The sequence below is a fragment of the Curcuma longa genome, chromosome 20 (genome assembly GCF_044706935.1).
Source record: "Curcuma longa cultivar G26 ecotype Majalengka, Jawa Barat chromosome 20, ITB_CL_G26_1.1, whole genome shotgun sequence".
NCBI lineage: Eukaryota > Viridiplantae > Streptophyta > Magnoliopsida > Zingiberales > Zingiberaceae > Curcuma > Curcuma longa.
The window spans coordinates 9,546,784-9,573,781 of NC_133880.1; the positions used below are offsets into that span (position 1 = coordinate 9,546,784).

The window sequence follows — 26,998 nt, forward strand, 5'->3', positions numbered from 1 at the left end:
AGCTCTCTCCATTCGCCCACGAACACCAAGTTCTCGGCTACTTCGGTCCTGAGTCACAAAGGCTCCTTCTGGACCATCCCGGAGTCAAGCTACAAACGCTTCCTCCATCCTTCTACGAGCATCGAGCTCCATGGTCCTGAGTCACCAAGACTCCTCCTGGACCACTCCGGAGACGAGCTACCAAAGCTCTATTCGTACATGAGCACCAAGCTCCCGGCTATCACAGTCTCGAGCCACCAAGGCTTCTTGTCTCTCGGCCAAGGGCAATACCTTCTCGGCTTCACCTCTCCCGATCAGATAATCACTCTCCCGGGTTAAGATCTTATATCTCCCGGGCAAGATTTCACTTCTCCGGTTAAGAAACTCTCCTCCGAACAGGCTATCCAAGCATTCTTCCGGACAAACTTCTGTCGGCTTTGTTTCTCTCGGCCACACATCTCTTCATTCGGCCAAACATCTCGTGATGAAGTTGATCTCCTTGTCGGGCAATATCTTGCTTCTCCCGAGTAAGATCTTACATTTCTGATTTTCTCCGGCATCCAGAGTTTTCTCAGAAGTCCACTCAACCACTCACACTCACAGCCTTGATCACTTGATCGACCAGCTGGTCGATCAGACCCTTCTGATCGACCGGCTGGTCGATCAAACCTTTCTGATCGACCAGCTGGTCGATCAAATCAGCTGATCGACCAGCTGGTCGATCAGCAGCTCCCTTCTATCTTCTATATCCTTCTGCTTCCTGCTAGCTTATCTCCCCTGCTAGTTTGTTTTTCTTTGGTCATTTTCTCGGTCATGGTCCTGTTTTCTCGGGTGTTATTATCCTCCACTCGGCCTTCTTGATTCCTCCTAAGTTTTGTCTATTCCCGAGCAAGCACTCATCCGTGAACCAACTCTCCGGGCAATCTTCCAATGGCTTCTCATTAACTAAGTTGATCATGGCCAGCACATATCCCGGTCATGTTAGGGTGATTCGTTTTCTCTTGTCAAAGTAAACCTTATATACCTGGCTAGGATATTCTTATCCCGGCTAAGCTCGAAGATCTCTTATACGGTCAGGGTAATTTTTCCTTGATACTCACCATCTTCTCCTGATTTTACTTTTTCTAGTTAGGTTCATTTTCTTCCCGGGCAAGAGCCTGCCAGTGGAAAATATTCCCGAGCAAACTCTTCTTTTCCGGTTAAACTTCCGGGGTAAGTTTTTCTCTCGGTCAACATAGTATTCTCCCGGGAACCTCACCAATCAACCTGGGAGCTAGGAAATCTATCTGGAAACCAGGTATCCCGGGCAAGTTGTCAATTTCCCGGGCACCCTTCAACTTAACCTTTCCTAAATTCAACAGGTAGAGCTAAACTTAAATCATGATTAGTTGATCTAATTAATCTTTGTCAAACATCAAAACAGACTCAGGTCTGACTTGAGTCAGACTAGGGTCTGACTAGGGTTAGACTGCATCAACAACATTCAGATGAAGAGGGATTTGAATCGTGACTTTAAAAGGATTGTTCATTGTAATTGTTCCTTTGACGACAAGCACAAACATCAATCGGAAGACATGGATTATAAGTGTTATTTACTTTTATATACTGCAAACATATCAAATAGCAACAATTGTATCCTTCGTTAGCTAACTGACCATATCTAGGTTACTTGCTTTTTAATAACTTATAGCAAAAATAAAAAATCTTGTGATAAAAAACTAAATATAATATTCATCTTCTATCACTTTCCTCTTTATTTTATTGAACATCTCTCTTCGAACCTCTTTCTACTAAAAAGTCTTTAACTTTCTAGTCAATGTTATTCCACTTCCTCGGATTATCAAAGCAAATCTCCTAATTGAAATTTCCATGTTGAATATATTCATCATCTTTCTCAATATCATTCACTTCATCCACATTGATAAATTCACGGACTTCTTTAGTATCAATTTTATTGTTATACAATGCATTATTTTGTTCTCTACTAATTGAATTATCAACTACATTTCCAACCTCTACAATTGATTTTTTATTTGAAACAAAGTATTTATTTATATCTCCAATTGACTTTGAATTATTTCTTCTATCTATAATTTTCATTTTTTTTGAGATCCGGGCATTTTCTTTTTTTTTTTTTTTTTTTGAGATCCGGGCATGTACTTAGGATGCATGGTGAATTCGATAAACAATTCAGCAGAATATCACATATACTTTTGCTTATGTTGTAATTTTGTGAAGTATTTATTCAAACATTTAATAAGCACATGAATCCATGCATCGCCTTAATAAAGATTTCTTATAGTAGATTAATATAATTCTTAATATTCATAAAGTATTTAAAAAATAAAGACTCAAACTAAAGGTCGGTTGAGTTTTGATCTACAAAATTAATAAAATTATACTAGCAGCTGGACAAGTCACCGGACATTCCCGTCGTCGGCGTGGAGCAGGAAGATGGGTTGAGTGCAGTAAGATCTCCAGGACCTGCGAACACAAGGAACGTAAGAAGGAAGGCCAGGGGGTGTCCTGACGCGACCACTCCGACGCTCAAGTCAGAAATAGCAGGAGGAGGAGGAAGATGTACAGTAAGTGACTTGAGCGGGGAGGAGAGTAGAAGAAGAAGGAGAAAAACTTACAGACTCAGGAGGGAGTGGTCGTTTTTATAGAGAGATGAGTGTGTATATTTGTCACGTCATCATTTATAAGATGTCTCATCATGATTAATGAGATGTCAGGAGCAATTAAGCACAATAATCAGGAGTCTCATCTCTGGTAGGTAGCCGTCGTGTCATCGCTCACGTGGGTGTCAAAGAGGGCGACGATAATAAATGAAGGGCGTGGACTTGTCAGAAGTCATGATGGGATATGCCAGGGCACTGTAGGGAGATCCGACGATTCAGCTTGACGAGAGGTTCGAATGGCAAGGGTGGTGGCCGGCTGACGATCCGACCACTCAGTAACTCGATCGACGGGACAGTCGAATGGAGGTGTAACCGAATGGAGACATGACCGAATGGATATATGGCCGAATGGAGATATGGCCGAATGGGGATATGGCCGAATGGAGACATGACCGAATGGAGATATGGCCGAATGAAGACATGGCCGAATGGAGACATAGCCGAATGGAGATATGGCCGAATGGAGACATGGCCGAATGGGGATATGGCCGAATGGAGACATGGCTGAATGGAGACATCGTCTAATGGCTTCCTCGAACGAATAGAGAGAGAGCACTTGGTCAATCAAGCCTAAAGATGCCGCCGACGGGCCTTTGGGTGAGACTAGGATCGGACTCGCGTAGAACCAGGAGGTCCCCGTGGATTATCCTCGTAACATAAGCCTCCCCGCTAGTCTAGTCGAAGGAGGCATAGTCCGACTGACTATACTATGTTCAATGATCCAACCGTCTCACTTGCCATATTTGTGCTGAGATCTTGAATTGCGAAAATGCCTGAGAGGCTGTGGTGCTGAGGTGAGATGTCGGGATGAGATGAGATGACCGAAATGGCCAAGAGACCCAGCTGAGTGGCTGAATGAATGGCTGAGAGCCTGGATGAGTGGCTGAGAGCCTGGATGAGTGGCTGAGAAGCCTCGGATGAGTGGCTGATAGCCTGGATGAATGGATGAGAAGCCTCGGATGGGTGGCTGAGAGGCCTCGGATGAATGGCTGAGAGCCTGGATGAGTGGCTGAGCGCCTGGATGAATGGCCGAGAGCCTAGATGAGTGGCTGAGAGCCTAGATGAGTGGCTGAGCGCATGGATGAATGGCTGAAAGCTTGGATGAGTGGCTGAGAGCCTGGATGAGTGGTTGAGAAGCCTCGGATGAGTGGTTAATAGCCTAGATGAATGGCTGAGAGCTTGGATGAGTGGCTGAGAAGCCTCGGCTGAGCGCCTGGATGAATGAGGTCGCAGAGAGGCTGAACCTTGAAAAGGGCAATTGCTGATGGAGCAGATCCGAAACCTGAATTTGAGCTCGATCCGCGACTATGTCTGAGTCGGGAGAGTATTAACGATGGCGCAGGTACGAGACCTGAATTTGAGCTCGATCCGCGACTATGTCTCAGTCGGGAGAGTGTTGTCAATGGCGCAGGTCTGAGACCTGAATTTGAGCTCGATCTGCAACTATGTCCGAGTCGGGAGAGTGTTGTCGATGGCGCAGGTCCGAGACCTGAATTTGAGCTCGATCCGCGACTATGTCCGAGTCGAGAGAGTGTTGTCGATGGCATAGATCCGAGACCTGAGTAGCTCGATCCGTGACTATGTCCGAGTCGGGAGAGTAGTGTCGATGGCGCAGGTCCGAGACCTGAATAGCTCGATCCGCGACTATGTCCGAGTCGGGAGAGTAGTGTCGATGGCGCAGGTCCGAGACCTGAATTAACTCGATCTGTGACTATGTCCGAGTCGGGATAGTAGTGTCGATGGCGTAGGTCCGAGACATAAGTTGGCTCGATCCGCGACTATGTCCGAGTCAGGAGAGTAGTGTCGATGGCGCAGGTCCGAGACCTGAATTAGCTCGATCCGTGACTATGTCCGAGTCGGGAGAGTAGTGTCAGTGTCGATGGCGCAAGTCCGAGATCTGAATTAGCTCGATCTGCGACTATGTCCGAGTCGGGAGAGTAGTGTCGATGGCGTAGGTCCGAGACCTAAGTTGGCTCGATCCGTGACTATGTCCGAGTCGGGAGAGTAGTGTCGATGGCGTAGGTTCGAGACCTGAATTAGCTCGATCCGCGACTATGTCCGAGTCGGGAGAGTATTGGAGAAATGGCTGAAAAGCCTTGAGACCTGGAGGAGGCCCTGCGATGGTGTCATTCTTATTCAAAGTATAGAAAACACAAGGTACATACAGTGACACTCGATGCTCTGGGGCGCTAAGTGTAGTAAGGCCGAAGATGTGTGGCGTTCCATGGCCTAGTCAAATCTTTGCCCTCGGCATCGGCCTGAGATGCATAACTTCGATGTAAGGTCGGGCCTGGGCCTGAGCCTGGACCTGTTGGGCTTCAGCAGGTTCATGCGGTCGTCAGGTTGGCACCGGTAGAGCTTCAGCGAGAGAAGGAGGGGTGTCTTGAAGGAGCGGCCGAGCGCCACTGGCAAATGTCTGGAAACAACCAAGACGGTGGCGGCCACCGCCCTATCGAAGTCTTCCTGTGTCATCGTGAGGGGAGGAGGTCGATGAGGATCGTCCAGTGGCGTTTCAAATCCGGGCGTTGTATGTTTTCCACAAACGGCGCCAAAATATGTTCCGGTTGACCGAACTAGCGGTTGGACAAGTCACCCGAACCTTCCCTGTCGTCGGCGTGGAGCAGGAAGATGGGTTGAGTGCGGTAAGCCCTCCAGGACCTGCGAACACAAGGAACATAAGAAGGAAGTCATGATGGGATATGCCAGGGCACTGTAGGGTGATCCGACATTCGGCTTGACGAGAGGTTCGAATGGCAAGGGTGGTGGTCGGCTGACGATACGGCCACTTAGTGACTCGATCGACTGGACAGCCAAATGGAGGTGTAACCGAATGGAGACATGGCCGAATGGAGATATGGCTGAATGGAGATATGGCCGAATGGAGACATGGCAGAATGGGGATATGGCCGAATAGAGACATGGCCGAATGGGGATATGGCCGAATGGAGACATGACCGAATGGGGATATGGCCGAATGGAGACATGGTTGTGGCTGAATGGAGACATCGTCTAATGGCTTCCTCGAACGAATAGAAAGAGAGCACTTGGTCAATCAAGACTAAAGATGCCGCCGACGGGCCTTTGGGTGTGACCAGGATCGGACTCCCGTAGAACCAGGGGGTCCCCGTGGATTATCCCCGTAACATAAGCCTCCCTACTAGTCTAGTCGAAGGAGGCGTAGTCCAACTGACTGGACTATGTTCAATGATCCAACCGTCTCACTTGCCATATTTATGCTAAGATCCTGAATTGCGGAAATGCCTGAGAGGCTGAGGTGCTGAGGTGAGATGCTGGGATGAGATGAGATGATCGAGATGGCCGAGAGACTCAGCTGAGTGGCTGGATGAATGGCTGAGAGCCTAGATGAGTGGCTGAGAGCCTGGATGAGTGGCTGAAAAGCCTTGGATGAGTGGCTGATAGCCTAGATGAATGACTGAGAAGCCTCGGATGGGTGGCTGAGAGGCCTCGGATGAATGGCTGAGAGCCTGGATGAATGGTTGAGCGCCTGGATGAATGGTTGAGAGCCTGGATGAGTGGCTGAGCCCCTGGATGAATGACTGAAAGCCTGGATGAGTGGCTGAGAGCCTGGATGAGTGGCTGAGAAGCCTTGGATGAGTGGCTGATAGCCTAGATGAATGGCTGAGAGCCTGGATGAGTGGCTGAGAAGCCTCGGATGAGTGGCTGATAGCCTGGATGAATGGCTGAGAAGCCTCAGATGGGTGGCTGAGAGGCCTCGGATAAATGGCTGAGCGCCTGGATGAATGAGGCCGTAGAGGCTGAACCCTGAAAAGGGCAATTGTTGATGGAGCAGATCCGAGACCTGAATTTGAGCTCGATCCGCGACTATGTCCGAGTCGGAAGAGTATTGTCGATGGCGCAGGTCCGAAACCTGAATTTGAGCTCGATCCGCGACAATGTCCGAGTCGGGAGAGTGTTGTTGATGGCGCAGGTCCGAGACCTGAATAGCTCGATCTGTGACTATGTCCGTGTCGGGAGAGTAGTGTCGATGGCGCAGGTCCGATACCTGAATAGCTCGATCCGCGACTATGTCCGAGTCGGGAGAGTAGTGTCGATGGCGCAGGTCCGAGACCTGAATTAGCTCGATCTGCGACTATGTCCGAGTCGAGAGTAGTGTCGATGGCTCGATCTGCGACTATGTTCGAGTCGGGAGAGTAGTGTCGATGGCGCAGGTCCGAGACCTGAATCCGGTAGAGTGTTGTCGATGGCGCTCCGAGACCTGAATAGTTCGATCCGCGACTATGTCCGAGTCTGGAGAGTAGTGTCGATGGCGTAGGTCTGAGACCTAAGTTGGCTCGATCCGCGACTATGTCCGAGTCAGGAGAGTAGTGTCGATGGCGTAGGTTCGAGACCTAAGTTGGCTCGATCCGTGACTATGTCCGAGTCGGGAGAGTAGTGTCGATGGTGTAGGTCCGAGACCTAAGTTGGCTCGATCCGCGACTATGTCCGAGTCGGAAGAGTATTAGGGAATGACTGCGAAGCCTTGGTGCGAGAAAGAGGGCCTACGGAAGTATCATTGTTATTCAAGTGTAGGAAAAGTAAAGTACATACAATGACACTCGGTGTTCTTAACCGCTAAATGCGGTAAGGCTGGAGATGCGGAGCATTCCATGGCCTGGTTAAGTTCTTGCCCTCTGCATCGGCCTGAGATACGTAGCGTCGATGTAGGGCCCGGCCTGGGCCTAAGCCTGGTGGGTCGGGGCCTGGTAGGCCGGGACCTGATGGACCTGGGTCTGGTGGGCCTGGCCATGGTGGGCCTGGCTCTGGTGGGCTTCCGCAGGTTGAACAGCCTGTGGACCGGCGCCGGCGGAGCTTCAGCGGAAAGGGAGGGAAGTCATGAAGGAGCGACCGGTGCTTCCGGCTACTGTCTGGAGAGTGCTAGGACGGCAGCGGGCACCACCCTATCGAAATCTTCCTGCGTCATAGTGAGGGGAGGAGGTCGATGAGGATCGTCCATTGGCGTTTCAAATTCGGAGCGTTGTATGATTCCCACAAACGGCGCCAAAATATGTTCCGGTTGAAACTAGCGACTGGGCAAGTCACCGGACCTTCCCCATCGTCGGCGTGGAATAGGAAGAAGGGCATAGCGCCGTAAGACCTCCTGGACCTGAGAACACAAGGAAGGCGTGAGTAGGAAGGCCAGGGGGATGCCCTGGCGCGACCACTCCGATGCTCAAGTCAGGCACAGCAGGAGGAGAAGATGAACAGTAACAGAAAGAGTTTGAGCGTTGAGGAGAGGAGAAGAAGTCGGAGAGGTTCCCAGTTGAGAAGGGAGTGGTCGTTTTAAGGAGAGATAAACGCGTATACCTGTCACATCACTATTATCAAGATGTCCCATCATGATTAATGAGATGTCAGGAACAATCAAGCACAATAGTCATGACTCATGAGTCCCATCTCTGGCAGGTAGTCGTCGTGTCATTGCTCACGTGGGTGTCAGAGAGGGCGACGATAATAAATGAAGGGCGTGGGCCGGTCAGAAGTCATGATGGGATATGCCAGGGCACTGTAGGGCGATCCGACGATTCGGCTTGACGAGAGGTTCGAATGGCAAGGGTGGTGGCCGGCTGACGATCCAACCACTCAGTGACTCGATCGACGGGACAGCCGAATGGAGGTGTAACCGAATGGAGACATGGCCGAATGGAGATATGGCCGAATGAAGACATGGCCGAATGGGGATATGGCCGAATGGAGACATCGTCTAATGACTTCCTCGAATGAATAGAGAGAGAGCACTTGGTCAATCAAGCCTAAAAATGCCGCCGATAGACCTTTGGGTGAGACCAGGATCGGACTCGTGTAGAATCTGGGGGTGCTCGTGGATTATCCCCGTAACACAATGCATTATTTTGTTCTCTACTAATTGAATTATCAACTACATTTCCAACCTCTACAATTGATTTTTTATTTGAAACAAAGTATTTATTTATATCTCCAATTGACTTTGAATTATTTCTTCTATCTATAATTTTCATTTTTTTTTGAGATCCGAGCATTTTTTTTTTTTTTTTTGAGATCCGGGCATGTACTTAGGATGCATGGTGAATTCGATAAACAATTCAGAAGAATATCACATATACTTTTGCTTATGTTGTAATTTTGTGAAGTATTTATTCAAACATTTAATAAGCATATGAATCCATGCATCGCCTTAATAAAGATTTCTTATAATAGATTAATATAATTCTTAATATTCATAAAGTATTTAAAAAATAAAGATTCAAACTAAAGGTCGGTTGAGTTTTGATCTACAAAATTAATAAAATTATAAATATTTTTTTCTTCGACTCAAGATGTTAAAGAACATACATAAATTTCGTTTCATCTATTAAATAAATCGAGAAATCTATTCCTATTATTCGTAAAGTATTAAAAGAAAAATACTCTAAATTAATAATTGAAAAAAATAAAAGGAAGAAATCAAACCTTTTAGCTATCAAAAATTGATTCTATCAACAGATCTTTAGTCGAAGGATTAGATTGCGAGGGATTATATTAGACTGATATACTATTATATATAGATTTTTTTAAAAAAAATTATGGACCCAAAGAAAATGATCCTGAGTAGATGACCCTTTTGCATCCTAACAGGCACGGCCCTGTTTATCGCTCATGTAAAAAGAAAATAATCTCATATCTAATATGGTGCCCAGAGCTGATGATCAAGACAGAATTTTAAAAAAAAATTAAAAACAGAGAAAAGCATAGCACCAATCATTTCTCAAAATTAGAATATCCTTACAAGTTTAATAAATTATTTGAGACAATGGTATAAGTACAACCTAATTCACAAAACTAAAGGTATAATCCAGTTAGCATGGAAAGAACCAAAGTGCTACATGTTTAACCTAATTCACAGAACTAAAGACCATCCTGGATGCATATACTATCTTTAAATTCCACAACAAAATCAAAAAATTCTAACACATTACAGCTTAAAATGCATGGCAAGACCATGCAATTCCTACGAAGATCTGATTGGGTGTCCTTTTTCTGATTGGGATTTTAATTTTTTTTTCACATGGACAAGGTGATCATCGGGATACGTACATACAAAATTGACCAATTTATATTTGATTTGCTACCTCATGGACCTCTTCTGTTGCTCAACTCAGAAGCCACATCTGAAGAACTGCTCGTGTCTTTCCCATCAGACCCTTGGAGATGGATAGATTGTAATCTTCTGGATGGAATCTTTTTGTCAGCTCCATCGAATTTGAATGAGAAACAATGTCGTAAAAAGACCCTATGACTTCTACTCTCAGTTGAGCCAGTGCCTGAGACAATTACTAGTAATACAACTTCTTTATCCCTGGTATCCTGTGATATTCCATCAACAAATTCTTCCAGAGTGAAGAATTCGCCATGATGGATAGAAACTTCTGCTGATTGTCCAGGTTTGATTATGCCGACTGCTGGTTGAATCTAAATAAAGAAAATTTGAAATAGATGAAAATTGATGTTTCATTCCACAGTAAAACAAGATTCTCCAATCCTATATAACTTTGACAATCATGAGGTGTAACATCATTTGGCAACCCCTCTGTAGTTGTGTCAGGCACTGACACTTGGACACCAATGCTCCAAGTTGGCATCAGATATGCCTATAGATCACATGTAAAAGAAATTTAGAAACAAACGTGTCTGATACTTAGATCCACACAATGCCACATGGTCCGAATAATATAGGGTGCCATGATGGTGTTGCTAGCTCGTATGTGATATACAACTTTAATCCACCGAAATAGTTTAATTTTCTTTGCTAGAAAAATAATTAACTCATTGAACCTCCATCAGCATTAACAATTCATACAAGACAGGTAACAGATTATCGTATGGTTGTATCATTAATTCAACTCTTTCCTAATTGTGAGACTAATAAATCCCAAGGTATAAGGTTGTATTGGGGGTTACAGTTGCCCGCTCTGAATCCAAATACATTACCCTCAATGGAAGTAATATAGATTATGAGATAAATAGAACTCTATGTTGTTTAGAACTGCATAAGGACATGTCTCACTTTTCAAATTGACCAAAAAGTGTTAGCTCCTAGTTTGCAGCGACCAATCATTTGGGCTATTTAATAAAACTATTAATATGCTTGCTTAGAGGAGACAAAGTAGGAAGGAAATAAAGTAGTTCAAATGGAATGAAATGAAATGAAATACTATCTTGGTGTCGTAGCATCTTCCATTCCATCTAGTCATCTTGTTTACTTAAAAACAACAACAACAACCAAGTCTATCCCATTAGGTGGAATCGACTATATAGATCCTTCTACGTCACTTGACTCTATCCCCTACTGTATCATCATTTATATTTAAATAAATTTTATCTTGTTTTATTGTTGCTAACCAAGTCTTGTTTTATCTTCCTCTTCCTCGTTTGATATACACATTTGTTATAATTTCACATTGCCTAACTAAAACATTTATTAGTCGTCTAAGTATATGTTCGTACCATTTTAAACATGTCTCCCAGAGTTTATACTCAATAGATAAAACCCCGACTCTCTCTAATATTTTCATTTATTATCCTGTCCATCCTTGTATATCCGCACATCCACTTTAATATCGTCATCTCTGCAACTCTCATCTTCTGCTCATGTGCTCGAGTCATAGCTCAACATTCAAGTCCGTACAACATAGTAGGTGTAACCGTCATTTTGTAAAATTTTCTTTTAAGTCTTAAAGGTACTTTACAATCATAAAGAGCATTTGACGTTCTCCTTCATTTCAACCATCCCACTTATATTCTATGTAAGATATCCCTCAATTCCTCCATCCTTTTGTAAAAATAATCCTAAATATTTACAACTCTCAATTACAGACAACTTGTTACTCCTATTTTAATAATTGTCTCATTACGTTTAATATTGCTAAATTTAAATTTCATATATTATGTCTTCACTCTACTAAGTCTAAAATCTTTCATTTCTAGTATTTTCCATCAAGATTCAAGTTTAATATTTACTCCTTCACGTATCTCATCTATCAAAACAATATCATCTACAAACAACATGCACTATGGTACTGTATCTTAGATATATCCAGTGAGTTCATCCATGATTAGTATAATAAGATAGAGATTTCGAGCTGATCCTTGATGTAATTCTATCTTTATGGGGAACACTTCAGTTAATCCGCTTGAAGTGTTCATTCTTGTCATTACATTTTCATCGCATCCTTAATTAGTTCAATATACACTATCTTAACTCCTCTCTTTTCTAGAATTCTCCATATAATTTTTTTTAGAATTCTATCATAAGCTTTTTCAAGATCGATGAATACCATGTATAAGTTTTACTTCTGTTCCTGATACTTTTCAATTAGTTGTCTAAAAAAATGTATATCTTCTAGTCAATCTTTCATATATAAATTCAAATTATTTTTCGATCATCGTAGTCTCCTTCCTTAATCTTTTTTCTATTACTCTTTTCCAAAATTTCATAATATGATTCATTAGTTTAATACCTATATAGTTTGGACAATTTTATACGTGCCCTTTATTCTTATATAAGGGAACTAAGTACTTATCCTTTATTGTTAGACATTTTTTAGTTTTCAATATCAAATTAAATAATTTTATAAGTAATTCAATACCTTATTCCTAAGATACTTCCATACCTCTATCAAAATATCATCTGGTCCAACTGTTTTTTCATTTTTGCATCCCATTTAAAGCTTGCTCTACTTCTAAAATTTGAATTTTATAATAAAATTTTCAATTTCTATACTCGTGTGACCCACTTAAATTACCTGAGTTAAATTAGTCATCTAAACCTTCATTAAAAAGTTGATGAAATTTTTTTTTATTGCTCTTTTATTTCCTCATCATTTATTAATATTCTATTACATTAATCTTTAATACATCTTATTTGAATAAGATCTCTTGTCTTCATCTCTCTCGCTTTAGCTATTCTGTAAATCTCTCTTTCCCCTTCTTTTGCATCTAATTTTCAATATAAGCATTTAAAAATTTCATTCTTAGTTTCATTCACTACTTTCTAATCCCTTTCTTGGCTAATGTATATTTTTTTAACTTTTTTCATTCTTACAAGTATATAATTCCTTATAAGTTGTTCGTCTTTCCTTCACTTTTTCCTGTACTTTCTCATTCCATCACTAAGATTCTTTACTTGATGTGCATGTCGCTTTAACTCATCGAGAACGCTCTTGGCTAGTATTTTCAATTTTGATATCATCTTATCCTATGTCGTATTCGAGTTATCATATATTTCTCTTAATACTTGTACTTCTACCCTCTCCTTACTTCTCATCCTTTAACTTCAACCACCTAATTCTAAAAGTGGTGTATATTTTCTTTCTATTGATACTATACTTGAAGTGTATATCCAACACTACTAACCTATGTTGGGTAATTAAATTTTCTCCAGGATGACCTTGCAATCCTTACAAATCTTTCTATCATTCTTTCTAACCATAAGAAAGTCAATTTGTGATTTATTATTCTCACTTTTGAATGTGACTCAGTGTTCTTCTCTTTTCTTAAAAAATGCATTAGCTAATATAAGGTCATACGCTATCACAAAACCTAATATAGTTTTCTCTTCTTCATTTCTTGTTCCAAACTCAAAACTCTCATGCATCCTATCATATTCCTCAATTTGCACTCCTACATGCTCATTTAGATCTCCTCCCATTAAAATCATTTCGATTGACGGAATATTTTATAATACCTCATCTAGGTCGTCCTAAAATCTAGATTTGGTGTGTTCATCTAATCCTACTTGAGGTGCATATACAATCAACAACAACCAAGTCTTATCCCACTAGGCGAGGGTCGGCTATTTATATCCTCTACGTCATTGGGTTCTATCTTGAGGTGCATGTATGCTAATTATATTAATAGTTTCTTTCGTCACTACTATTTTGAGAGTTATAATCCTATCCCCTTTCTAGCTACTCATACTACTTCATACTTTAATGAACTATCAACAACAATACATACTCCATTTCTTATTTTACTCATTCATGTGTATCATAACTTAAAATCCGAATTTTCTATCATCTTTGCCTTCTCTCCTACCCATTTTGTATCTTGTACATACAAAATATAAATTCTTCTCCTAATCATCATATCTATTACCTCCATTATTTTCCCAGTGAACGTCCCTAATATTCATGTTCTAAATCTTAGACAATTAATTTTTTATAATATTTAATCTTACTCAACCTATGGTGTGAGAACTCTTACATATTTAACACTGTACCCAAGTTCTCATAAAGACAGCGATCCTTGCCAAGAGATTATAGTTGAGCATTTCAAAGCGTTCCTTCCGGAGAGCATCCTAGCATTAACACAATAGTTTAATGGATTCATTCATTAAGCATTTACCTGAAAATCCACACTGGCTAGCAACCTAATGCGCAACCCTCGTCCTTTTTCAATTGGACTTGGAACCAACTTTGGCGGGTTTCTTGTTTACTTAAAAAATGAAAAAAAAATAATATCACTTATTTTGTGTTGACTCGATGCTTAAACTTAATTCGCTCCATTTCCACCTGATTGTGGAAAAAATAAAATTGAAACACTGAATGCAATTAAATTCCTTCCTACTCTCCACATCCTTCCAAATAAACAAGAAACCTTGAGTTTTTTTTTCTCTTTCCCCTCTTGCTTCCATCCAAGTAATGACATCAGAAAGAAATGCATAATTCAATAACTTGACAGCATAAAATCAATTTAATGTCTAATGAAAAGTTAGTTACCAAGTGAAGATATCTGTGGTGAAACCTAAAACCAAGATAAAATTTACCTCGAGCCACATAGGAAAGCTGAAGGAACATCTTGCAGAGAATTCTGATGAATTTTCATCCACAGTGCTTGATTGCCCTTCACATATGATTCTGAAAACAGCTTTGTATTTGTCGCACTTGTTTGCGATCCTAAGAATGAAATTGTCTTGGTTTTGTAGGATGATGTCATTTGTGCTAACACTAGTTTCTGGAACAGCAAGAGATTCTTCAAGAAAAGATTTTATTTTGTCATTTGTTGCAATTATCTGACCATACTCTTGTCTTCTTATCGACTCATCAGGATGTGAAATTTCAACACAGAATTTGCACCTCACAGGTTTGTGATCACTGTCAGTGACATCCATACACGCTTCATACCTAGCAAGTAAACATACGAGTCCAGTTAAAACCATATTTCTTTCATTGTGGAAAATAATGAATCAAGACTAATCCTACAAAGATATTGATGCGACTACAGGACACTCTGATGAGCATTCAGCTACTGAAATTGAACGGCTATCCCGATACAGTATCCTGTCACACCAAGCAGGAATACGCTTCTTCTCGCTTGAATCATATCCTAAAAAAGATGACGGCAAATTAGCTTTAAAAAAATGGAAACATTTGAACCACAGTTTCTTTCTAGTTAAAGAGTATACAGCAACTCAGTAATATCTTCTTAACTAAAAATGATATATCAGAGTTTCTGAAGTTAGCATAACCTTGTACGACCTTGACCAGAAGTTTGCAGAATTAGCGATGACAAATACATACCTGCTAAACCTGGAAGGTGCTTCTCAAACTTGTATGTTGGAGGAAACTTAATTTGCCCTTCACGCATTCCTTGGAAGACTTTGCCTGCTTTCATTTCTGCCCGGAGCTGATCCTTGTCTCTAAGCCAATCAAAGCATCTTTGAGAAACCATGTCTCTAGCCTCGTCATAAGTGATGCTATGAAGTCGATAATTAAAGTCACCAAGAAAAACCACCATATCAGCTTCAGACAATTCGGGTTTGCCATCATCAGTTTGAGATCCCATGGCCTACCAATGCCATAACAAGTAATTCTATTAAAATAGATTATGATACTGAAAAGGGAAAAAGTAAATCAAGATAACTGGTTTTGAAATAATTAATTCCACTGCATACATTCACTCCACGATGCAGTTGGACAGAAGTGGCACCAGCTGCAAAACGAGATAAAGGAGAAATATTATATAGATGCTAAGAGGATCATACATGGTTGCAGTTGAAAGTGAAATCAATACAGTAATCCTATCTTCAAATATGTCCTTCAAGATGAGAATTGCAAAACCTGAAGCTCCTTGAACTCCTGTAGTTGGCCTACTAAAAGACAAATTTCGATAAACATGACCAAAGTCAGCATTACGCCTGCTAACAGCTTCCAGATGCGCAGCAAAATGACAACTTGCAAAACATATGGTCCGATCATAGACCCTCATCCTCAAACCTACAGCACCCTGTGAAACAGTTTAAAATCTTGAAACATTTCTGTCATGATTTCAGCTTAAGGATACATGAGTAATCTGAGACCAGACAACTCTACTAGTGAAGCAAAAGCTTGAAAATGAGCTTATTAAAATATTAAGTTATGACATCATGATACATAAATAATTCACAAAATTTGATATATAGTAACATGTAAATGTGCCAATATAAAAATCATAGAGCATTGTGGATGAAATTATTCTTTTTTGTCATTTTTTTATTCAATTATTTTAAAATGCATGAAATTGATTTAATATGTACAACCTGAATCATTAAGTATATACTAAATATGCCAATATAAAAGTCATAGAGTATAGCCAATGAAATAATTTTTTATTGTCATTTTTTATTCAATAAGTTTAAAATGTATAAAGGTATTTAATATGTACAACCTGAATCATTATGTAAATATACTGTATCTCAAAGTTTAGGTTTTGATTTGAATGATTGAAATTTCATGAGAAAAAAAGTCCAAACAGAGAACCTACATTACACAATTATTTTTTAAGTAAAGAAATGAAATATCTAATATGAATGCCTAGGAGTACATCTAGGTGAACTTTAATAGCAGAAAATTAGTCAATACAAAGGAAATGGATTACTGGAAACTTTCGATTGCAAAAATGAAAATATCGCTACACTTGAACTTTTTTCTGTAATTATTACTAAATTTATGAGTAAGCAACGGATTTATCTCTAGCATCTAAACTTATAGATAAATCTTCAAGGTTTTAAGAGGATCACACAGGCGACATGCTGTTTAGGCAACACGGACCACAAATGAAGTGTTTTGGACGCATATAAAACAAGAAGAATAGTTATATGGGTGCGTATCCAGTACTGATTAAGAGATTATTTACAAGCAATACATTCATAAAAAGTTGATTTGACAAAATAGTTATTTTAAATTTAAAGATAAACAATCCAGAAAAAGGAGAATTGCAAATCTATAAGAACATTATGATCAACTGTTTTACTTTTTCAAAGTCATGAAAACCTGAAATAATTTAACTAAAACTAAATGATGGTTACTTTCCAGAAGTCATAGACCTTGCTAGTTAGGGGGAAAGCATGGTTTATAGAATTATCCATGTCGGTCAACATGGGCACAACATTTTGTTCTGCTTGAGGACTGGCATGAGGAAGTCAAAACAACCACAAGATAGTGGCACCACAACAACGCCACCCATCAATGAAGGCAATGGTTTTGCAGAGCTTTGAGACGAAGGAGAGGTTTTATGAGACAGTACCAATGATGACGAAGCTTCCTAAGGCTTCCTAGGATAGGCTTCTCAAGGCTTCTTGAGATGGTCTAAATGCGGCAAAGCTTTGGCGAGGCTTAGCAAGGCCTCTGTGAGATTGGAGAGGCTTTGATGAGGCTTCCACGAGGTACACAACTCCTTCGCTTATTAGTTCTCTTCCACCTATGGTTGGTCCTTAACACATCCCCTAGCATTTGGCACTTGATGCTATTGGCATGTCTCGTTCCCATTGAGGACTAAAACCATAGCTCAAAATGAGATCCCAAATCTTATAGAAAAGAAAGTTATATTGATTGTTGTTGGTGAAATCATACTCTTAAGTATGTAGTTTTGATGTTTTAACCATGGTTTGAAATCTTGTACATGTTAGACGGCTTGATTGAAATGTATCATTCTAATAAAAACTCGAAACCACTTGAAACTACTCAGCACGAGTAATTTATTGTGTTGTGTCAATCAGTATTGTGTTATACTAACATTATACGCCGTTGACATGCTTTTTTTTAGCTTTTACTACTTTTTCATTCCCTTTCTCCTCCTTGCAATTCTCCTCCAGCACCATATATCGAAATGTCGATGTGGTACCAAAGAGTATCATTCCAGTTAAAATCCAAAACTCACACGACTTAAAATTTTGAACTTTGGTTTGAGCAAAAGTTTTAGTTAGGATATATTGTGATTATTGATATGATGTGTCAAGTTAACATAGATGTTGTAGGTGGAGAAAGTCCAAGTAAGTCAAAGATCAAATATGACAATTGAAGTCCCAATAGGTCAAGGGTGATGTTTATCAAATGAAGAAATCTCAGAGACAAGTCCCTTAACACAAAAGACCTAGAAGTAAGACTTCCTGGCATGTAACCTTGGGTGAAGTTGAGAGTCGAGTACGACTGTGTATAAAGGGTTATTGATGGGACTAGACTAGGCATAGACTTAACCTTAAAAGTTGGCAGAGTCAATGTTACAGTCAATTGAATATAGTTAGTTGACTGTGTTTTTCAGTTAACTAGGACTTGAGTCAAGACTCAAGTTAATTAAGAAAAGCATAGGATATTCCTGTGCCTCTTTGTTTGGAGGACAATTGATCAACCAATCAATTAATGCAAGGCCAACCAATCAACTTGTACAACCAATCTAACTAATGATCAAGTTGGATCAACTAATGAGCCAATGGAAATGGCTATAACTTATATTATTTTGTTGCAAAAATTAATGATATAGAAGTTTTCCACAAGTATAGTCAACTAATAGAAGATTGAGTCCGCCGATTGATGAGTTAATGGAAACTATTATGACAGATGTTTCATTAAAACAATTTCAGGTCTAAAAGGAATCTACAAGATTAACCAAGAAAATTCAATCAACTAAAGTTACGGATGCAGCAAAGAGCAAAGCAACCTTCAATAAAAGTAGCAATTAGTCAACTAAATTCACCTTGGGAATCAGAATGCAAGACTATTTTAATGGCCTATAAATACAAGATAAAGGAGCAACGAGAAGACAATTGAGAGAGCTCATGTTCTCTCTATCTCACTAAAATTGTTTTGCTTTGTTTTACCTTGTAATTCTCTTTGTGCTTAACTTTCATCTCATATGAGAAGATTCTAAGAGGTTTCCCCACTTCTAGAAGGTGTACGAGAAGGAGAAAAAATAGTGGATTTTGAGAACAAACATACCATGTGTCCTAGGCCTTGGAGTAAGAACCAAGAGCATTTGTACTTTTATCTATCTTTCCTATGCATTTTATTTTCTGTTGCGTACTACATTGATTGTAGACGCAAACAAGTAAAGTAAAAGCGCAATAGGCTATTCACCCCCTCTAGCCTCACCTATTGATTTAACAATCACTATTGCAAGAGGACTATTGCATGATGTGTATATAGGATTCAACCTCCAATGTGAGACTAAACTCATAACACAACCAATGACTCATATTGATACTAGGTATATCTAGCTTGTTATATAAACTAGAAAAGGATTTCACAAAAAGGAAAACCTAAACATAAGCATGAGGAAGTAAGCATCCTGTGTCCATGATAGAAGATGAGACAAGACCCTTGGAGGATATCTCTCAAGTGACCTTCTCCTTGCTAAAACATGGACAACATATGGCAGATAGATGCAATGGAAGAAGAAAAGCATTCAATTACAGTCTTGGGTTTGACTGAGAGGATAGCATCTTGAAGGACACAAATGAGTGCAGGAAGGAGAAGATGAGCAAATTTGGAAGGATGATGCACAACACTGTTTAATCCTCTATTTGAAGTAGGGTATGTCCCTTTCTCTCACTTTCTTCAAAAGAACTAAGGATTTTTCGAATCTTCATAGGCTCAAGTACATCTAGTGAGAAAGAAGGGGATGAAAGCAGGATCTTGTGACGATGGGAATAGACATATACAGAAAATATGTACTGGCAAGAAAGATCTCAAAATTTATCAGACACAAATTGGACGATCAGATGCCAAGGGAGCAATGTCCAATGCAATCCATATGCTACCGAGTGGTATGTAGTAGAGGTTAATGTCATGGTCTATTGAAAAAGAAGAAGCAGAGGGTAAGAAGATACAGGTTTCACCACTTCTTGTTGCACCAACTAGAGGACTTCAGCAATGTAGAGGATTTCCTAATGTGAGAGCTATGGTTGAGAAGCTGCTGAAAGGAGTTGGTGACTGCGATGCCTCACTGGCTATTTGTCTAGTTGAAGAGAAAATGATTGATTTTTACAAGTTTCACATTATCTCACAAGACAACTGACCAGCACACTGGCTCCTTTTCTCGGATAGTTTTTTTCTACGGACTTAAGCCGTTACATAATTATAATAGGTAATATGCTAAAAAAGGTCTACTTCACTCATCGCATGTCCTCATTGTATGCTTTATCATTGTCAGTCTATCACAACCATCTAAATATGCAGTGATTCAATAACAAGGACCAATTACAACATTAGGTGTTTCAATAAATTCATCCCCCAACAGCACAACCATACCTGCATACAACACATTTATCTACTTCAAGCTTTACTAGAATAGAGATGACAACATGAACAGAAAGGAGTGTTTAGTGTATACCTTGTTACCAATAGCACGCCCAAATCCACATGGTACTGCTGCAGCATCAACATCACCAATATATGGCCTAAGGCTCTTCCTTGCCCTAAAATGTTAAAGAAGATAGAATAAGCACACTTGATTAACTAGGATAGACAAGATATCACATTTTCCAAATCTCATTTCAGCATATGAAGAGTCAAAACTAGGATTTTTTTATATGATGTATGAAATTTATTGAGTACTTACCACGCAGCAATCAGTAACCCTGCCAACTGCCTAGAACCAACCCGTTGAAAAGATGATCCTTCATCTAAGGTCTTGCCAATTGCATTCAACCACCATTGACCATTAGCACTCCCTTCAAGTCCTACCTAAGATCATTAGAGCAATTATAATGCAGAAAAACACCAATAACAAGCATGACTGAAAACTGCATCACAAATGAAACTCTATCATTAAAATTAGAAGTTCGACTTAACAAGGTTGAAAATGTCAATGGAAAGAAACTTAGCAGACTGAAGAAAGAGATTTATAAATATAACTGAATGCCCTTCAAAGATCAAAACTATAATTTTACAGTAGAGCTCACCTTATATTTCCAAAAATCATAATGAATCAATGTGAGTTACAATAACTACCAAGCATTACCAAGTGAAGCAAGCAAGCAGCACTAAAGCATAAAGGACTAAGCACATATCTCAACTAGCCATTGTTAAAATAGACCATAATTATTTGTTCATTTCTGAGACATAATTCACATGAGATTAAATTTTTTGTATATTAGGCTAATTAATTAGTAGAGGACTGTATTTCTTAGAAAGATAATATAGTTAGGTGGTTTCCAGCACAAGTTCAACTCCTTCTGGCCAACATGGCCATACCACTACCACAAGGTTGAGGCACTCCCTTATCAGTCTATTCTGTTTAAATCCATATTTGTGACTACTGTGCAAATTTATACATCTATAGTTATTTTTGACTGTCCAACCAGTTACCTCAAAGGTTCAAGTGGTTAGGAAATGGACCATAGTACCTATTTACATTGCCGGTTGGCTAAAATTTAAAGTCAGAAGCATTAGTATTATTCACATGTTGGGCTGTTTGGGCTGGCTTTGTACTAAACTGGCTCAAACCAACACATGGAATGACTTAATTTAACTATAAAAGCATGTTAATTAAACATTGACATCAGCAACAATTAGAAGCACATGACCTTCTACGTAATTATCCTAAATACTCAAGCTATTAGGAAAGAGACAAATGTATGTACAAAATTATTATCCTATTACTTAAAATCTCAGTGCAACAAACTGAGGCATGGCATTCAGTTTATCAATGACATTTCAGTAAATATAAGCTCAATCCTACCTATTGTATTTAAACGAACAATACAACTAAATGGACAAACCAATGACAGATTGGACATGGTGATTATTAATTTGTTGTTTACCAAAGAAATCATCTCTACTGATTAGAATTATGCTCTTAAGTTATTCTAGGGTTGGACTTGTTAGCTTAGATTTGCTTGCGACCTGTCCCAAAAGTTTATGTTAGAAAAAGAATTGTGTTGAAAAATAATATAGGGATAAAAAAAATACAGTTTCTTTAGCAGCAGCCATTGCAAGGAATCCAGCGCCCATTTCCACCTCTTGCAGTCCAACAACAACCAATCCAACGTCTGATACAGAATTACCCAACCAGGAAATGAGTGAATCATGAGATGCTTTTCCTTGTCCCACATTCCAAGTCCCAACCAAAATCTTAATATTCTCCATTTTTGTGTAAGATAGCTTCCTCTTCGCCAACTCTGTCCGCAATAAATCATCAAGAGGTCCAGGAGATCTAATATTCCACCCACGGATGCCACCATGATGTGCCAATGTATACATATAAGAGCCACCAACAGCCATTTTTATGACTGCACTGCTATGCGCAATCCATTGTCCAAGAAGATTTCCATCAAGATCCATAACCTGAACTTTGCCACTGACATAACCTACCCACACCCTTGGCCCATATGTACAAATTGATTGAACAGAAGAAGAATGGTGTTGAAATTCTTGTAAGCGATTGCCACTTCCATCCCACTGGACTACTGAGCCATTTGTGCATCCAACCCATACCATTCCATCCATTGATACAGCTAAAGCTTCTGTTCTTCGATGATCTTCCCCAAATGTTCCCTTAACTGCAACTCTGCGAACAGCATCAGCTGCTCCCATCAGAGCATTACGAGAACGTTGGAAGAAGCTAACCGACCCTTGTGACTTTTCCTTCTTTGATGACGAAACAGATTTCGCCTTTGTGTCATCTTCAACATATGGATCTTGTGTGGATGGTAGATCAAACCTAGTCTCTACCTGTCCATCAGTACCATACACTTTCAGTAGATCCCGTGTACGGGAGTCCCTGCAAGAAACAATTGTCCATCTGAAATAATAAGGCCAAGCTGAAAATTTAATGAGCAGCGGAACCACAGGATAAAAATATGTCAGCATACCATAAAGAAAATATAAAAGTACCGGCGGTCCACACTCTAGACCTACAATTGTCCGATGCCATATATTTTATGTCTACATTGGGTAATGTACAAACACCATTAACAGTAAATTTGCTCCGTAGGTCAATATAAGACTTCTCAATTAGTAAAGCAGCCACATGTCGCTCTTCTGCAGTCAGAGAAAGGGCCTTTTTGATGGCATCCCACGGCCAGACCTTAATAACACCACCCTCGGAACCTGACCATATTTCACCTGTAGTTGAAAGTTGCATCTTTATATGCGAGAAAGTGTAATATCACCAAAATCTATGAAAAGGAGTACAGTGAGATAATTTTCACTCCTACAAGTTTTGGAGGACAAATTATTCAAATAGGGTGAAATCTTATGAATGTTATGTAGCAAGTTGTGGTATTTAAACACAACAAGATAAAATAATTATCTTTTCATTTTCTTTTTATTTAGCAAAATTTGGGGATAGAACTCCACCTGAAATCTGCAAAACAAATATATACTTTCTTTGTTCTTCTATCAATGGCGAATGGTACTTACATTTCAAACTTATCTCATAGACAGATTCTTCCTTTTCCTATGTGTGAGGAAAAGCCTCCTAAATTTGTATCATATCCTAGAAAATAATACCTTTGAAGAAACGATTGAGATGAAACTACTAGTTATTATGTAAAGAATTTCTTCAAGGTAGTTAGAAGAAATCTAAGTAATCTTTTTCATCTTTTCACCTGTGTTTACTTGAGAGGAAATCGCACCTAAGGAATGGAGTAGACAACGAATACAATAAAAATGAATTCCTAAATTTGGTTTGTTGAAATCCATGTTTCATTCTCAGTCCTATGTTTCCATTATATGAATGTTTCAAGTGATAGATTTTATGTATTCTTTAGGTAATAGATAAGAAATAGTTCTACCATACTAAACTAGCTCAAAAAGAGACATTTTATTTGGTCCATTCAACCAACTTGAGTTATTTGATCAGCTTGATCCACTTAATCTGTGTAGCCTACTCAACCCCTTTGGCTCGATTGGTGGTCCCACTCACTTAACTCATCTGGATCTAGCATGCCTAGTCCAGACAAGCTAGACTGACTGAATGGCCTGGACCCTTTGTTCAATCCATCTTGCCCTTGACCAACCTAGGTCATCAGGAATATGCATTCCATGGAGAATGAAATAGAATAAAATATACATATTCCATGGAATGATGCAAGGAATACCTATGAAAGATAGTGAGTGAATAGCAATTTGAGGAGAACCGACATTTCAAGTTTATTTTCATTACCAAACATAGGATTTGTTATTCTATGTGAAATCATAAAATATAAAATAGCTATTCCTGCTAACCAAGCGCAACTTTAAGTGAAGAGAAAAGAAAGGAAATGAATTCTATTATCTTTTCCTCACTCTATTCGTTGGTCTTATTTAGAACTAAAGAGAGGGAAATACTCTCACTCATTTACATCCATTTTTCAGCCATTTTGGAATGAAATACCAGAGAAGAAATGGATGGATGACTAAAATTTCTTCCTCTATTTCCTTTTAAGTAAAGAAGAGGAAATGATCATTTTATTTCACTTTTTATTATCTGTTATTTTGGTCCACATGAACATAGAATGAAAGCAGTACAAATTGCAAAGGGAAACATGGTTTGGATAGGAAGTACCATAAGATGTGATAACCATGGATAACACAGGAGACCGGTAGTGAGCCTGCCACGCAAGGCCTTCTCTAAATGGAGGAGCACCACCGCAGCGACCACTGGCCGCAGCAACCGAAGCAGAGCCAGAGTCATCCGAGGCAGAACCCACATTGACGGGTAGTTCCATCTTCCAAGACCTAATCTTTCCATCCTTGTGCCCGCTCCAAATCAAGCCATTGCCGGCGTCAACCTCCAAGCACAGCGTCGGCGACGCGCGGCACGACTCGTTAAATGGCGCGCTCTTCTCATCGCCCCGCCTCACCATCACGCCGGGCTCCCAGTCCTCGAATACTGCGTCGAGATTCCACACCCGGAGGCCTGACTCCTGGCCAGCCCAGAGCAGCGAGCCGGAGCAGGCGATGGTGCGAAGGAAGGAGCCGGCCTGGGTCTCACGCAACGCGTGAGGGCGCACCTCAAGTGGGGGAGGGCGGCCGGGGTGCATGGCTGCGCGGCCCGGCACGCGGAAGATGCCGACCCCGCCACCGCTGCCCATGAACTCAGGAACCGTATTGGGGGCGCCGCCGAACTCGGACATGGCGCGCTCTAGGGTGAGGCCACAATCGGCGTCGAAGGAGGAGCCGAAGCGGTGGTGGTCGAGGGAGAAGTGGTTACAGAAGGATCCCCCGATGATATCGGATACGGAGTCGATGGGGGAGGGACGAGGGGGGCAGAAGAACTCCTCGAGAGAGGAGGAATGCTGGTGGCGGAAGGTACGGCGGGAGGAGGCGATGGAGGAGGATGAAGGAAGGGGGTCATCTTCGGGGATTGAGGAGGGCCGGGTGGTGCTGTCGTCGTCGTCGAGGCTCTGCTTGCGGATGGATTGTCGGCGGGAGGCGCAGGCGAGGACGGCATCTCGGCTAAGGGGCTGGCTGTAGGAGATGCCTTTTCGGGAGGGCTTCCTAGCGACGGGCTCGCCGACGGAGTCGTCGTCCTCCTTCCTCTCCTCCATGGGCGGAAGCGGATCGACGAGTGGAGTGGCAGCACGAGGGATGGAGATTGACGGGATGGAATAATGTGAGCATAATGATGATGATGGCGGATAGGGTCAAAGGAAAGGAAAAGAGCGGAGGGGGATGGGGCGACATGCGCGCCGGAAAATCCGGACGTCTCCCACTTCGCCATTCTCTTCTCCGGTCTCCACCCGTCTCATTCCTTACATTCTTCAGGACCCGGTCGGCTGGTCGGCCTAAGTGGTTCGACCGGAATTCCCCAACCGGCAGTCATCATTTATCAGATTGATATTACTCCAATAATTGATTTCATATGATGTAAATGTTATGTATGAATCGACGATTGGTTTTGGTGAGTAGGAAAGGAGCTTACTAAGCCTTGTGCTTATAGTTTTCCTTCTTATGTTGCAGAGCCATACCGAAGTCATTAAGCAAGGGGGCAGCAGGACAAGGCAGATACAAGATGTGTGTGGTAGTGCCGTGATAGACTGAATGAGCAACTTTAATATTTGCATGTTTGATTGTTTGGATTATTACTGTGTTCCCCACCAAGAACAGTGTCACCCGGCTAAGAAAACACGATAACACAGGACCTGCTAAGCTATGGTCGACCACGTGGTCGATCAGAACTAGCTGATCGACCAAGTGGTCGATCAGAAGATGACGCCTGGTCGACCATGTGGTCGACCAAGAAATTCCTCCATGCATGCTACCACCTTAATCTCCAAGCATAACGTGCATGGCTGATTACTTGGTGATATTAGCTTAAAAGCATGCAACATTATATTGGTTTAATTGATTAAACTAATTAGAACATGTTTCCTTTAATTAATTAGATTCGTTCAACATGTTTTGTTTAATTTCATTTTTCAATTAAACAGAACGTCTTTTATTTAATTAACTAAACACTTAATTAGTTTTGATTAATTAATGTTTAATTAATTAGGAAAAGGAGAATGTCTTTTATTTAATTAACTAAACACTTAATTAGTTTTGAGCTTATAACCAATTCAATCCATATCAGAGTTCAGGAGGTCATAATAGGGGTACAAGAACAAAATGTTTATGAGAATTTAAATAATCAGACATATCAACAATTTCAAGAAATGCTAAGTGCTGCAGATGAACCTGTGTGGGCTGGTTGTGACACTCACACTCAATTATCTCTGACTGCAAGATTATTGAATGTAAAAGCTGAGCATAATGTGTCTGAAAATTGTTTTAATGATTTTGTTCAAGTTATGGGAGAGGCACTTCCGCGTGATCACAACATGCCTACTGATTTTTATAGTATGAAAAAACTTGTGAAAGACTTAGGTCTTCCGGTGGAAAGGATTGATGCTTGTAGAGATGGTTGTATGATATATTGGGGAGAAGATCAAGATGCAGATGTTTGCAAATTTTGTAATCAAGCTAGGTACAAGAGAAGCAATAAGCCTCAACAACGACGTAAAGCATACAGTCAGCTATTTTATTTGCCTTTGACTCCTAGGTTACAAAGACTATATGCATCAGAAGCAACTGCTGAACATATGACTTGGCATGCAAATCATCAAACAGAAGATGATCTAATGT

The 26,998-nt window shown here is 40.5% G+C and overlaps 1 protein-coding gene across 1 annotated transcript; it reads right to left on the reverse strand.

The window, feature by feature from the left end:
* Positions 1-9,448: 9,448 nt before the first annotated feature.
* Positions 9,449-25,422, reverse strand: LOC141813245 (type II inositol polyphosphate 5-phosphatase 15-like). Its single transcript, XM_074701175.1, has 11 exons — positions 24,438-25,422; positions 22,762-23,014; positions 21,860-22,670; positions 20,508-20,632; positions 20,280-20,364; positions 15,755-15,920; positions 15,589-15,626; positions 15,215-15,482; positions 14,897-15,020; positions 14,461-14,818; positions 9,449-10,106 (listed from the first exon to the last, which is right to left on the reverse strand). The coding sequence occupies exons 1-11, from the start codon at positions 25,420-25,422 to the stop codon at positions 9,768-9,770; spliced, it is 3,552 nt and encodes a 1,183-aa protein (XP_074557276.1). The 3' UTR covers positions 9,449-9,767.
* Positions 25,423-26,998: the final 1,576 nt, after the last annotated feature.

Bases quoted from the DNA above. Each gene is read 5' to 3' on its own strand.
- LOC141813245 (XM_074701175.1), bottom strand. From the start codon at position 25,422: ATGGAGGAGAGGAAGGAGGACGACGACTCCGTCGGCGAGCCCGTCGCT. The intron at 20,633-21,859 runs GTATTTTTTTTA...TAATGATCTTAG, and splicing joins TGGCTGCTGCTAAAGAAACT to GTAGGACTTGAAGGGAGTGC. The intron at 15,483-15,588 runs GTATGCAGTGGA...TGGCATTGGTAG, and splicing joins AACTGCATCGTGGAGTGAAT to GCCATGGGATCTCAAACTGA.